This window comes from Ranitomeya variabilis, chromosome 1 (assembly GCF_051348905.1).
Source record: "Ranitomeya variabilis isolate aRanVar5 chromosome 1, aRanVar5.hap1, whole genome shotgun sequence".
In the NCBI taxonomy this organism is placed as follows: domain Eukaryota; kingdom Metazoa; phylum Chordata; class Amphibia; order Anura; family Dendrobatidae; genus Ranitomeya; species Ranitomeya variabilis.
In genome coordinates, this window is record NC_135232.1 from 1,026,998,996 (window position 1) to 1,027,014,966 (window position 15,971).

The 15,971-nt window shown below is 40.9% G+C and overlaps 1 protein-coding gene across 6 annotated transcripts in view; it reads right to left on the reverse strand.

Annotated features, from left to right (window-relative positions):
• Positions 1–15,971, reverse strand: part of SORBS2 (sorbin and SH3 domain containing 2) — a 298,577-nt gene that overhangs the window by 39,371 nt on the left and 243,235 nt on the right. For 5 of the 6 annotated variants that reach the window (XM_077279629.1, XM_077279627.1, XM_077279626.1 and 2 more), the window contains 3 exons: positions 11,137–11,222; positions 6,214–6,254; positions 5,986–6,100 (listed from right to left, as the gene is read on the reverse strand). In XM_077279629.1, the coding sequence (XP_077135744.1) occupies positions 5,986–6,100; positions 6,214–6,254; positions 11,137–11,222 (242 nt within the window). Of the gene's footprint in view, positions 1–5,985; positions 6,101–6,213; positions 6,255–11,136; positions 11,223–13,746; positions 15,319–15,971 lie in introns of all 6 variants that reach the window. The other variant, XM_077279625.1, reaches the window with a different exon arrangement.

The window sequence follows — 15,971 nt, forward strand, 5'->3', positions numbered from 1 at the left end:
AACTTTAAACAAAGTAAAACTAACTGCCTAAGAATTTTCATGGCCCAGAAATTCTTAGATGATAGGGTGTTAATCCCAAGAATAACACCCGGATGGTTTGACAAAATCAAAATCCTGTTATTACTCAAAAGGTGCCCCCACAACGTTAAACCAAGAAAAATGGAAAAAATTTCTAAAACCATCGAATTTTTTACAATCCCGTTCTGGATCAAACGATCCGGCCACTCGAGAAAGCACCAATGAGGAGAAAAAAGGACACCACAGCCCGAATCGGCTTTATAAGAAAAAGCAAAATTCAAAGTATCAGCTAGGATAAAGGTAGATTGCCAACAACTTTTGCCGTTGTAACTTCCTAAGAAAGTCCGCCAAATCTTGGCGTCTTCCTTTAAGTCAGATGACACTCTGATATGAGATTCCTGGGAAGAGATTCCAATGGTAGAGTCGTACAAGCGTCTGGAAAAAATTCTACCCATTGGAATGACCCGTAGAGCAAAGTTCAAGAGGCCCAAAAGGGATTGGATTTCTTTAAGCGTCACCTTCTTACTCTGTGAAAATTTATCCAAAGCGGTACAAAGTTTCGTAATCTTTACTTCCGGAAGTCTTGATTCCATCCGAACTGAATCTAGGGTAATACCCAAAAATTCAATGACATTAGTGGGTTGGCAAGTTTTGTCATGGGCCAGAGGAACCCCAAATTTGTCACACATTGAAGAAAAAGTATTCAAGGCCATCTGGCAAGCTTGCGAAAATGGTGGACCGACAAAAAGGAAATCATCTAGGTAATGAAGAATCCCAGCGTTTTGAATGCTGGATTCTATTACCCAATGCAAAAAACATGAAAAGCTCTCAAAATAAAAGCACGACAACGCAAAACCCATGGGTAAACACTTATCGAAATAAAATTGATTCTCAAAGTGAAAACCCAGGGAGTTAAATCCAGAGGGGTTAACGGGAAGGAGCCTGAACGCGGATTTTATATCTGCTTTTGCCATCAAGGAGAATCTGCCAAATTTCTTAAGTAAATCTATGGCAGAATCGAATGATGAATATGAGACAGAACACTCGGCTTTATCTACTTCGTCGTTCAGGGAGGAACCTGTAGGGAAGGATAGATGATGAATTAAGCGGTAACTCCCACTTTCTTTCTTGGGAACAATCCCAAGGGGTGAAATCCGAAAATTATTAAAAGGGGGGTTCGGAAACGGGCCCGCAATCCTTCCTAAAACTAATTCCTCAAAAATCTTTTTACTCGCCACTTCACGGTGGTGGATCAACGAAGAAAGGTTCCTAACAATAGTACAGCCCAGGCCCTTAAATTGAGGGACATTAAAGCCAAAACAAAACCCATTAAACAAAAGACTACTAGTCTCCTGTTTTGGGTACAAGTTTAGCCACCACAGCATTTCTTGGAGATTCACTGGCGTCCGCGCTTTTTGGAATGTGTTCTTTGGGTGACTGTCTACGAAAACACTTAAACAAGGGGTGTGAGTTCGCACAAATAGAGCATTCGTGGCGAAACCTGCACGAATTACCCCATTTGCATGTGGACTCGTTAAAAGCGAAGCAGACGCCCTTTTTTGAAAAGCTGGAAACTGACTGTTTATTAGTGTATTGCCTTTGTGGCAGCATCAGATTTAACCACAAACCTACGTCCTTCACCCCCCAATTAATATCTGGGTGCACGGCCAATTTTTGCCTAAAGGCCTCGTCATAATGCAGCCATGCAACACCTCCAAAATTACGATAAGCCTCCAAAATAATATCGATGTGCTGAAATAATTTTGAACACAGGCCAGGAAACTTCTCTCCCAGAACAGCTGAATAGATCGAAAAAGCCTGAATCCAGTTATTAAAGGACTTAAAAGCAGAACGCTTAGACTCCTCATTTTCAGGCTTACTTTCTCTCTCAAATCTATTCAGCTGATCCTTGCGGGGGAGTAAAGAAAATAAGTCCACGTAAGAATTACTCCAAATAAGGTCTTTGACTGATGAGCTCAAGTGAAACCCAAGTGGAGAGAGCTCACAAGTCAAAGCCTCTTTAAATGTATTCTGAGGTAACAAGTTAATATCAGGGATAATGGATGGGGAATCAGAGGGTACACTACCAAATTCCCCTAAGGATTCGGCTAAGACGCTTTTTATAATATCCCTGAGTTGGTCAGGATAGACAGACAAGGGGACATTCACAATCTCACCCCTTGCTTGTACAACACCTCTGGGTAACTGATCAGCATGAGGACCAACGCTCGAGCCTACAAGGGGAGGCGAGCACAACTGAGGGTTTCCTGGAGCAGGAGATGGTTGATTGCAGATTGGGTCTTCAGTCGCCAAGTTGCTGGATGTCGCAGAAGATTGATGGCTAAGATTCCATGAAGAGACCGATGCCTCAGCCTGTGTAAGAGGTGCCGCCGCAGCGCTTTTACGGCTGCCGGCGGTGAGCAAGATGGCGGCGCTTGAAGATGAGGAAGCCGACGCTTCTGCGTGCTGAGGCTGAGAATCTCGCGCGACGCTGCGAGACCCGCTTGATGGACGGCTCCGTTTCCTACTCACATTAGTCGCCCGGCTATAGGGAGTTGCCGGCGGAAGTGAAGGAGATATCGATCTCCGGGGCGTCTTCTTTCTGGAACGGCCTGGAGCGCACGCTGTCACAGCCGCCGCTGTATTAAGGACCGGAGGCTGCGTCTCAGATACCGGAACCGGAGGAATGGTAGCAGTAATAGCTGGTGAAGGTAAAGGATCGCTGGCAAGGCAGCTTCTTAGCCAGGCCTCCCCGTCTTCTTTGCCAGCCCTCAGAAGCAGCTGCTGCATAAGGTTGTCCATCTTCGGTTCTTCAGGATAACCGTTGAATGACAGGAATTTCAAACTGAAAGGGCTTTTATACCAACACTAAAAGCCCGCCAAAATGAGAACCACCAATGAAAATACTTGAATTGAACCGCCAAAAGCAGAATAAAACCGGATAGAACCTGCTCTTGGCTTACCAAGCCAAAGCTTACCTCAGGAATCACAAAGTTAAAACATTACTATTAAAACCTAAAACAGCTTAAATTCAGAGCCTGTGAGGCCATGAGACCCCCCCTATAATGTAAAATTATGGACGGGGGAGGGCTAACATTACGGGATGGATGGGAGGGGGGAAGGCACTGGTTACGACACCCAGGTCTCCACAGTCTACACTGTGCTGCTGTGCGCTGCTAAGCACGTTGTCGGACAATCAAAGGCCAGCAGCTGACATTGGCGTGCATGTGACTGGGGGCGCATGGCAGTGACATCATGCACTCCCATTGCTTGCATGCTGAAGTCAGGAAGGTGAGAAGAATCATTTATTTTTTTTATATGCATTAAAGAACAGTGGCAGAATGGGGGACATATGTATCAGGATGTGAGCTATATACCAGGATGGGGAACATGCATACCAGGATGAGGAAATATATGTTCCAGGATGGGGCTCAGGCCAAGGGGTATATAAAAAAGGATGAGAATATATATACCAGGAAGGGGAACATATATACCAGGATGGAGGATATATGCTGTATATATATATATATATATATATATATATATATATATATATTATACACACACACACATACATATTCATATATATGTATATACATACACAAACCAGGATGAGGGACATATATACTAGGATGGGCCCTGGATTAAGGACATATATACCAGGGAGGAGCCCAAGATGGGGTACAAGACATTGCTACATAATGGGGAGGAGGTGCAACATGTATGCCCTTATAGAATTTAGAATGCTACAAGGGCCCATACATCTGACCAACGTGGGGGTACCTAAACTGTCTGAGGACTTGAGAACCAAAATTGTTGAAAAATATCAACAATCTCAAGGTTACGAGTCCATCTCCAGAGGTTTTGATGTTCCTTTTTCCACAGTGCGCAACATAATCAAGAAGTTTACAACCCATGGCACTGTAGCTAATCTCATTGGACGTGGAAAGCAGAGAAAAATGGATGAAATGTTGCAACACAGGATAGTCCAGATGGTGTATAAGCAGCCCCAATCAAGTTGAAATAATTTCATGCCGCCGCCTCACCACCGCCAGAGCCGCCGCCTCACCACCGCCAGAGCCGCCGCCTCACCCCTACCTTCTGTCTCTTCCCCACTATCCCATAGAATATAAGTCCGCAAGGACAGGGTTCTCTCCCCTCTGTACCAGTCTGTCATTGTAAACCTGTTTACTGTAAACGATATCTATAACCCTGTATGTAACCCCTTTCTCATGTACAGCACCATGGAATTAATGGTGCTATATGAATAAAAAATAATAATAATAATCTGTCCTGCAGGCTTAGGGTGCATCAGTGTCAGCGCAAACTATCCATCGACATTTGAATGACATGAAATGCTAAGGCAGGAGACCCAGGAAGACTCCACTGCTGACACAGACATAAAAAAGCTTGACAGCAATTTGTCAAAATGTATGTGAGTACTGAGTAGGCCAAAAAGAAGGAAAGCATCTTGTGGACATATTACATCAAGATAGAGTTTTTTTTGATAAACACATCATTCTACCGTTTACCGAAAATAGAAAGAGGCCTACGAAGAAAAGAACACAGTACCTACAGTCAAATACAGTGGAGGTTCAAAGATGTTTGGGGGTTGTTTTGCTGCCTCTGGCACTGGGTACCTTGATTGTGTGCAAGATATCATGAAATCTAATGATTACCAATCGATGTTGGGTCACAATGTAGTGTCCAGTGTCAGAAAGCTGGGTGTGTTTACATCCTAGGTCATGGGTCTTCCAACAGGACAATAACCCCAAACATACTTCAAGAAACACCCAGAAATGGAAACAAAACTTTGGAGAGTTCTAAAGTGCCCAGCAATGAGTCCAGATCTAAATTCCATTGAATACCCGTGGAGAGATCTTAAAATTGTTGTTGGGAAAAGGCACTCTTCAAATATGTGAGACCTGGAGCAGTTTGCAAAAAAAGAAAATTCAAGCTGAGAGGTATAAGATGGCTTGTTGATGGTTATAGGAAGTGATAGATTGCAGTTACGGGTATTTAATCCACAGGGTTTGTAACCAAATATTAAAGTTGATGGTACCAACAATTTTGTCCGCCCCATTTTGGGGTTTTGTGTGTAATGATGTCCTATTTACCTATTTTTCTCAGTTTTGTTTGTGTTGTTACAATACACACAGAGGAAATAAACAGGTGTATAACATAATATGTATAATTGCAATAATTTTCTGGGGCAATTTCAAGGGTGCCAATACTTTCGGCAATGATTGTATGTTTTAACAAACACAAAAAATGTAGGGGCCCCATACTATGCACATTCAGAATTTGGAGAGATATTTTGCCACCTACACTGAAATGATCATCCTTCCTTCATATTGACCAGGATTTATTCCAGTTGTCATCTGGAGATAACTAGACAAGCTACAACAGCTGGGCAATGTGCTTGAGTTACACTCTGGATGACTCCAGGATAAGTTACTAAATACATCAAGTGTAGTAGGTGTAAGGGATATAGTTTGGAATGGAAACTTGGTTTCTCAAATTAATACTAAATCTTATTTTTTTTCTTCAGCAAACCACTTGTAGCCATAAATAGTGATAACTATAGAGGCATCCACTATTCCCATGGACATTTCTATCACTTGTCTTTCTTTATTTCTGTGCTCAGTTGACAGAGTGGTTGAAATGCTTTTTGTGCCAATAAAAGCTGCTTAATATAGTTGCGATACTCCCAAAAGTAAAACTACTCAGCGGACGAGAGGTCGTTCTCACCAAGTAGAGGCCTGCAGTGATTGTACCCTATATTCACCGACAAGCAGTTTCCGAATACTAGAAACAAAAAGCATATAAAATATCAGAACGGTTAGAACCTTTTATTATTCAGAGATTATATTTTATCGACATAAAACAAGAAAATTCACATAGGCCTGTGAACAACTTTCTGCAACTTGGGGGAATAACTACAATGTACTTGTGAGTCCCACAAACCTCAACGTAAGAAATTGGCAATATTCCCACTCGTCCGTGATGTTCGCCCTCGTACCAGTTCTTGTCTATTTTCCTGAGGATGTACACAGTATCTCCTTTTTTAAAGGACAGCTCTCTGTAAAATGAAATCATATTCATAAAAAGGATAAAATAGACGTGAGGACAGTAAGACTTTCTCCATCCCAAGTGCTGGATGAGCAATCATCGCATCATAAGCTAAGCACTTACTTTGGTGTCTGAGCCTTGAAGTCATACACAGCTCTGGCGGGCTAGACATGAAAAAGTCAAGACAGATGACCATTATGGAAGGTATGTTTTTATTACATGTATAGAAAGTGTATACAAACGTAGAAATGGACTGGAATTTGTAAGCCTGAAATCCCTATCAGAAGAAGCTAAGAGTAGAACTATGGAAGGGGTCGCAATACCGCCCCGCCGCACCCACAATGTTCTCAGCACCACATTTGCATATGAACATAAAAAGTGTTGTCTCCAAAACTATCAAGCGGATTTTTAAGGTAAACTTAAGGCTCATAAAACATTCTCCTGATTAAAACTAGATCTAGCAATGATCTGCAGATAAATATCTCATGTCTATGGCCGTCTCATGTTCTCTTTGGAAACTGCCCAAATGAACATTTGTATGAATTTTCATTCCTGATAATTACCCTGCCCTGTGATCAAACAAAAACACGTTCATTTATTGTTTATCGCAAAAAAATTATCGGCAGCGCATTGTTTCATGTACAAAGAGGACGTGCTGCTGACCGTAATGTAAAGGGTTTCATACGAATTGCGGCACAAATAAGCGATTGTATGAAACCTTCCCGATAATTGCAACAGATAAGTTATTAAATAAGAGTCGATCAATTTTCCATATTGTCGATTGGCGCCTATTGCAGCCAATTTCTCTGCATGTGAAAAGCGCCAAGGTGAGGTCTATTATGTCCTATAAGGCAGTATTTCTAGAATCCCACACAATTCAGTAACATTATTTTTTTTACGGAGATCATATTCAGGGCTTGTTAACACGTCGGTATTTTCGGACCAAGTGCTGTCCGTGGAAAAAACAGACAGACGAATGTTATTCAATGAGGCAGTGCAGATGAGAGATTTTTTTTACGGATTCTGTTTGTCAAAAAAATTGCAGCATACATTTTTCTACTGTAAATTGGATGAGACTCAGCCAGTAAAGTCTATGGGTGCGTGAAAAAAAAAATCAGATCCCATACAGATACACAGTATTGCATCAATTTTTTTTTACAGATACATTGGAAATTTGTAAGATAGGAAACTGTAAATGGCCCTGTAAATTATAGTAAATTGTCTGAGTTTTCTGAACTAATCTCTGAATGATTTTTCATTAGGATAGTGTTAGCCGGAGTATTACCACAGCAGCGCGTGTTGCTTCATATAAGCAGCAGAATCCAACGTAAGGCAAACTGTGTTTAATATATGCAGCTTGAACTGGAACAAAATAAGAAAGCTTTGACAGTAACTACCGATATAATCTAGTCCATGTAACACATGTCTCTCTGTGAAGGAAACAGCAGCAGAATGATGCAATCAGTGAGTGTCCTGAGACCTTTTTTTTTTTTTTTTTTTTTTTTTTTTTTAAGGCAAACTTTAACAATCACAGCATAGCTGACAAATGAACACTCATAGACATTCAATGCAGACTACAACAGGAATGGAGTTGTTGCATTTAAACTTATTCCAACACCCCCACTCAACAACTGCTTATCCTGTTAGTCCCATTGCAGTTCTGAATTCTTCAAACTTGGCTCTTCTTCTGGAATTGATTTGACCATATAAGAAAGGCGTTTAGCTGGAATTCCTTTATTTGATCTTTCTGATCTTCTGATCTCCTGAGGTTGGCTTGGTTCTTCTGTTTCTTTTTCAGTACTTTCAGAGCATATCCAGACTTCAGTATTTTCTTTGAGATTCTCTTCAATGTCTGGAATCACTGACTGAAATTCTTGTTCCTTAGGTTGAATTATTTGCGTAACCTCATGAAATTTGAGCGATACTGAGTTTTCATCAATCACTACATCTCTGCTGATTGTTACTGTGTTGGTCTGTGGATGCAGGATTCTGTATCCTTTCTGAGTTTCACTGTACCCCACAAGAACTCCTTCCTTTGCATGAGATTCCCACTTAGAACGTTTTTCTTTGGGAACATGCACAAAAGTTTTGCTTCCGAATATCCTGAGATGCTTCAGGTTGGGCTTCTCACAGTTCCATAACTCATATGGAGTTTTACTTGTAGCTTTACTTGGCAGTCGATTTTGAAGATAGGTAGCAGTCATGATGGCTTCTCCCCAATATGTTGTAGGTAGGTTTCCATCAAATAGCATACTTCTTCCACTTTCACAAAGAGTTCGGTTCTTTCTCTCTGCTGTGCCATTCTGCTCTGGGTTGTATGGAACGGTTGTCTGGAACACGATTCCATTCTTTTTCAGGATGGTTTGCACTTTACCACTTGTATATTCAGTTCCATTATCTGCTCGCAGTACCTTTGGTATTCTTCCAAATTTGTTAAGAACTGCAGCAAGATATTCTTCAAGTTTCTGTGGAACTTCATCTTTACTTTGAAGTAGGTAAGTAACAGTATATCTGGAATAATCATCAATGAATGTGAGAAAATATCTCTTCTTGCTGGGAGTAAGAACACTCATTGGACCACACACATCTGTATGTATCAAATCCAGTATCTGTACAGATTTAGTAGTGCTTACTTTAGGAAACGATTTTCTGGACATTTTCCCTTTTAGGCAACTTGTGCACTTCATTGTTTGATTACACTGGTTGATTGCAATACCATTTGCAAGTTGAGCTAGTTTCTTTACTGCTTCTGGATCTCTGTGGCCTAGGCGTCTGTGCCACACATGAATACAGTCCTTATGAAAATCTTGTCTAGCACTGTAAACAGTTTCATTGCATTTCAGCTGATAAAGTTCATCTTTGATTTTTCCTTCGGCAAGGGTATGACCCTTCTTTGAAATGATGCATCTGTCATCCTTAAATGTAACTATATTTCCTTGTTGTGCAAGCTTCTTTACAGATAAAAGGTTACTTTCAAGTTTGGGAACATACAGCACGTCTTTAACTGGGATTTTTCTGACTTGTGCTGAGGATTGAACTTGACAATGGAAATAACCATCTCCTATTCCTTCTGATGTCATATAGTGACCATTAGCTAAAATTACCTTTTCAGACTTGCTTTCATCTAGATTAATGAAGAAATCCTTATCACGTGTCATGTGAGCAGTCGCTCCAGAGTCAATACACCAAACATGGTTTGCATATGGGCTTGTGCTGACCCCAAATGCAGTCGCAATACATGCATCTTCCTTCTTTACAGCTGTTTTAACCTTTTGATGACTGTCCTGCTTTTTAAACTGATTCATTCTTGCTTTCCACACTCTGCAGTCTGCTTTAAGGTGACCAGGCTTTTTACAGACAAAACATTCACGAGTTTCCTTTAAATGACTCTGAGCTTTAGAAAAGTACTGTGTCTTTAATGCTGTTTCTGCTTTGCATATATTATTGCTAATAGTCTCTGACTTTCTCTTGTATTCATCTGCAAGTTTCCCTTTCACATATTCTAGTGTGAGTTCATCATCTGGTCTGGCATCTAATGCAGTCACAAGCGTGTCATAACTTTCTGGAAGACCACTTAATAGTAATGCAGCAACATGAAAATCTTTAATTTCTTCACCAATACCCCTTAGGCGTTCCACAATCTCTAGGATGTTTCTGATATAGTCCTGCATATGCTGGCCATCACTTAATTTAGACTGATACAGCTTTCTCATAAGATATAGCTTATTGCTGAGATTTGACCTTTCATGCACTTTCTGTAATTCTTCCCACATTTTCTTTGCAGTATCACATTTGCATACATGTACAATCTGGTTATCATCTATGCTGAGGGAAATAGTGCTTTGTGCTTTCTGATCAGTCTCTAGCCAATCACCCGGTACTGGGTCAGGCACAGGCTGTTCAATACATTTCCATGTACCCTCTCTTATAAGTAACATCTTTACCTTGAATTTCCAGGAGCTGTAATTGTGATTTGTGAGACTTGGCACTGTGTACTTCACTGCATTCCTTTCTGTAGACATTCTTGTCTCTTGTACCACCTTTTTTGTTTGTTTGTTACTGGCCCTTTAAGCTGCGCTGTCCGGTGCTCTGTACACTGCGGTACCTTTGCGTTCCGGTGTCCTTGTATTCCGGGGGTTCCTCTGTGCTGTCTGCGCTTGGCTCGCTGCTTATTCCGGTGACTGGGCTTTTTACCATTTACTTTCCGGTGGCTGGGCCCATAACCTGTTAGCCGGAGTATTACCACAGCAGCGCGTGTTGCTTCATATAAGCAGCAGAATCCAACGTAAGGCAAACTGTGTTTAATATATGCAGCTTGAACTGGAACAAAATAAGAAAGCTTTGACAGTAACTACCGATATAATCTAGTCCATGTAACACATGTCTCTCTGTGAAGGAAACAGCAGCAGAATGATGCAATCAGTGAGTGTCCTGTGACCTTTTTTTTTTTTTTTTTTTTTTTTTTTTTTTTAAGGCAAACTTTAACAATCACAGCATAGCTGACAAATGAACACTCATAGACATTCAATGCAGACTACAACAGGAATGGAGTTGTTGCATTTAAACTTATTCCAACAGATAGGTACACACGAGAGTATAAAAAAATCATTCAGAGCTTCATCCGGAAAATTTGGATGATTTTTTTCCTCAACCACCGTCATCTGTGTGCTGTCCATATGCAATGTGTTTTTTTTTTTTTTTACAGTAGCAGCAAATACAGGACCATGTTACAGAATTGCAATGTATCTGTAAAAATCAAATTTCATGCTGTGGCTCCATATGAGATCCACATTTTTTGAGCACCCATAGATTTGAATAGGCGATTTTCATCCGATTTATGGAAGAAACGAGGGCATGTGGCGATTCTTTGCAACACAGATTCAGTTAGTGAAAAAAATCGCTCTTCTGCACTGCCCCTTTGAACATTGGTCCGAGTATGATCATTTGTTTCCACTGATAGAACTTGGAGCGAAAGTACGGTCTTGTGAACAAGTCCTTAAGGTGAGAAACCTCTTTAGGTCCAGGATAGCACAGAATGGAAGTTACCTCCTTCTCTCTTCCTGCCCTCCGTGCAGAACTCTTGCTCACATCAGTGAAGGCTGATGAATAATTTCTTGGAGAATCTTGATCCACTATAAAAACAGAATATTATTAAGATGTGCTCTTATTTATGTTATTTTACGGTTTCTGATGCTTCGATATCTATGACAACTTTACAGATCTCCTACTTGCTGCATATCCTAACCGTGCAGTCTATTTTAAGTGATGACTCACGCCCCGACCTTCCACTGCAGTCGGTATGCTGATCTTGGCCCTCATGGTGGTCAATGCATTCCTGTGCAGTGACTTCGCCGCAACCTTCCCAGTGAGGACGGCTTCATCTAACAGGCACAGTGTGCTCCAATACTGTCATGCGCTATTTTCTGCTCACGTATCTGTTGTAAACATTAACTCAACCAAAAGTGTGGATGTTAAACACAGATGGACACGGATGGGAGCATCACCTATGGGACGTCATGCCTTATATACACATGCATGGAACAACTGCATGCAAAACAAACTTACTAGATAAAATACCTGATCTTAGATTTTAATTTACACTGCTTTTTATAAAGATGTTCTTTTCTGGTGCACTTCTAGATCACAATCTTGGAAGACACTAGCAGAATCTTTATTTGACCGTGTTGTAGGTACAATACTGATTAACCCCCAAATTGTTATGACTGTGAAAACCTCTTCTAAGATTTGGTTATTCTGGTGTATTCCATGTGTACCTCGCATCTGAGAGAGGAGTCAGCAGACTGACCCTAGCTATGCCACATGCATTAAGGTCATCCTCCTGGTCTTCTCTTTATAAAGTGTCTGGTTTAAGCCTTGTGAGGGATCACTGAAGGTGAGTACAAACAGCAGGAGGTGACCAGAAGGAGCTCCAAGCCGTGACCCAACACCAGCACAGAGTATTCATAAAGTGCATGGCAGGCTTATTGAGTAAGGCCATATAAAGTGTATGTCTTGTAAGTGTAAAAACCGTGAACTGGACAGAAGTAATATACGATTGACATGTGTACCATATTACTATTATTCAATGGACGTAACATGTAGACATAAATGATTCGGAATTTACGGGCTAAAAATATTTTGCTTGTTTTAAGAAAACGTAAATTTGAGTCAGTGATAACGCCCCACAGATTTTCTCTGACAGGCATCATCTGTGATTAAGCAGCAGTGTGGGCATGCATTGACCTCTCATGGCATAGTGTGGAAAGCTCCATCTTGGCACTGTGTACTAATCCCTGGTTGTGATGCAGCCATGTGTCCTGCTCGATGCCTCCCTTGACATACAAAGAACATTGCGCTTCTCCCTTGACTAAGAGAAGACAAATATGTAAAATATATGTCCGTATCACAAGCAGACAGTGTCGGGAAAGAAGAATAGTCCATGTGTGTCCACCACTGCTTGATACAATAGGTGGACACAGATATGGGCGATTAGACACACTGACTCCACACTATCTCAAGAACATACAAAGTATTCTCAATACATTTAAATTGCAAAATTATTTATTTTTACATGTTCTATCCATTGACAAGTCTAATTTTTCATGGAATAACCCCTTTAAATAGAAACATCATGGTTTTTTTTCTTGGCATTGCTTTATGTGGAGCATTAAAGGGGTTGACCACTGCTCAGACAAAAGCTTCTGAATCCCCATGTTTTCCAAGTGAAACAGTAACACTTATCACCTCCGATGCTGGCTCAGTTCCAACTGTGTCTCCTGGGGTTTGCGTGACATTTTTATGTCACGTGATCCCTGCGGTCAATCATTGCTGGATTCACTTTCCTCTTCTATGGACGTAATTGACATCTGGAGAAGGTGAGAGAGAAGCTGTCACTTCCTCAGGATGTCTAGACTTGTCCGAAGGAGGATTACAAAGTTACGCGAGCTCCGGGAGAGCCAGTGCCGACACTGCTGGAACGAAGCCTGTACCGGAGGGGAGTATAAGTGTTATTATTTTACTGGGAGGAAGCATAGGGATTCAGAAGGGCTTGTTTGAGTAGTGGACAACCCCTTTAGCTTTACAGCAAGCTGGACTATAGGGATTTCCAAACTACCAACTATGTTGACTAACTAAAATCATTTAGATACGTCAACTTTTAGTATCTGCAATTTATTGAACGTCCTATAGCCTGCTGGAGGGGACACAAGAATGCTGCACAGAATTTGCAACTTCCATAACTTTACATGATACAATTAGATCTGTCTTGTTTGAATAGAATAGGTCAGTTTCACTATCATCTTAAAGATCGTAAATGTAAGCAGAGTCTGTAAGATTGCCAAGCTTATATACTGATAAAAGAGGTAAAACTGGCCAAAAGAACTAAATAGATGGTGCATATGAAAAATTTTTTGAAACAGAGATGAAGAGAAAGCAGGAAAGGTATAATATTGGACTAAATGCTAATATTAGAGCGGTTGGATGATTCACCAGAGTATTTTTCCAATACATTTGTAATGTAACAATCTGAAGTAGTCTGAACAATCCATATCTTCCTACAACATCTCTGCGTCACAAATGGCTCCACAAATTTAGAAACTGGCATGAATGAAATGAGGTGGATACATTGTGAAATTTAGGGAAATGAGAGCAGAGCACCTTTGAAAGGATATGGGCTATCCTGGGAGTTGTTGTTGGTTGCATCCACATTCTGGTAAGAGGCACTGATGGGCAATCTTCCACAATCATTCTGATAAGGTGGGCAATGGATAGCACCATCCTGAGGCAGCTGGTAGTAAGATGGGTTAGGGGTGGATAAAGGAAATGCTTTTAAAGAAGAATTTCTTTCAGGAACATCAGGTAGAAGCTCGCTAATAAGTCTGTGCAGGATGCTGTTGTCTGGCAAGCTCCCACGCCTTTTCTCAGCTTTAATTTGGTCACAGATATCTTGAAGAGCAGAGTCCAGAGCTTCAAACACAGATGCTTTACTCCGGCTCTTTTCAGACTGCCTTTTAGGCGTGGAACTTTTTTTCCTACGAAAAGGCACTGGACTGACAAGAAAAGCAATTTTAGAAAGGCCTGAATCGGTTTCTTTCCTTCCTGAAGTTTCACTTTTCTCCTGCTTAGCCCTCTCATGTTTCAACATGGTGGTGAAGCGGGTGTACGATGCTGGGCACCTTCCTTTACAAGAGTTGATGAGGTGCCGGTGGTGGTGGTGATGATGGTGGTGGTGGTGATGGTGATGCCCAGAACCGTAAAAACTTTCAGAAGATGTAAACGAATAGTGGTCAAAATCACTCTCACTGCAAAATGAAGATCCTTCTATTTGTATGAAGTCACTCACGTCAGAAACAACCGCCTCGGGGTCACTATCCGAAAATTCCACGTGCGATTTTGGAACATGATCACTCGTAACTTCAATATGGACAGGAACTAATGGTTTCACTTTCCCATTATGCTGTACCTGAGATATATGTCTTTCTTGAGCTTCTTCATCGAGTAGAGATTCAATAGAAAACCTACGTTTAGGGCAGGTGCTGGTAGAGATATCGAAACTGACTGCAGACAGCATTTCTTCCCCAAGGTTAGGCATGGACTTGGATTTCTGTATAAGCTGTTCAAACTCTGATATTCTTGTGGGGACCATATCTCTTGGTACCTCTTCAGATTCTGTTCTCCAACCTGTGAATATTCCTTTTTGCTGTTCCTGTTCATACTGCATGATCCGAGATTTCACAGAACAGATTACTTCAGAGCTCATTATGTCCTCGCGGTTGATGCGATGCATTTTTTTGTACAACTTTAGGAAGCCTGGAGTGTCATGTGCTGACCTATGACGAACCCTGGACTTGTTTGGAGCCCACCCGCCAGACGTGAAGGAGTTTTCCCACACCGTGGGACTACTCTGCTTAAATTTGTCTTCACATAATAAGGATCCCATGCTTTCAGATTTGGCCTGGTTTGTAGAGAAGTCATTATGATCCTCTGTTAACAAATCATCACAACTCCGAGACTTAATTTTTGGTGACGCCGTTTCCTCTGTACTGCTCCACACCTCGGCATTCTGTCGATTCATCTGCCAGCCATTCTTAAAGCTGATAGCACGTTTTGTATCATCAGGCACAGCTAAGTGGTAACTATAGCCACCACAGTAATCTATTGAGTTTGAGGCATTTGGTTTATGTACAGAATAAGCGAATACGGGGGGATACATTCTGCTAACATCCCCACCTTCAAAATCCAAAGAGCAGCATGACAAGAGAGAGACATGGCCAGAAATTAACAGATTTATAGAAAAAGAGAAAGCATTGGTAACAGAATAAAATATAGAGAAAAGGCATAGAGACATGATATACTGTAAGTAACCTCAGCAAAACCCATAAAAGTTACCAAGTTATCAACTATATTACAGAAACCAATAAACTATCTCATTTATAACCACTGGCTACAATATTTTACTTTGGCTATTTTTCAAATACAAAATGGTTGTCTACAGAAAAATATTGCTCTGCTTATTAAATGGCGCTATAATAATAATATGAATCACAAATTAAATTATAAGAGCACAATTTATGTAACAAGGAGCTTCTGTCATTCTGAAAGGAAAGAAATTCAGTAACAATCACTTCTCAACATTGATATAGAAACACCAAGAAGGAAAAGCAATGGAATTATGGAAATTGTTTAATGCAAATGATGGAGAACTGGAAACAAAAGTTTAAAACCCTCTCAATTCACTCAATATGAAGTATGAGGGCACCACACAGAAATCCCTCCTCTCATGCTTTGGCATGATATCAATCTGGTTATTAATGGTTGTCTGAGGAATGTTCTACATGCACTTGGGTCCACAAATAAAGCTCCCATTGCAATTGCTGACCAAT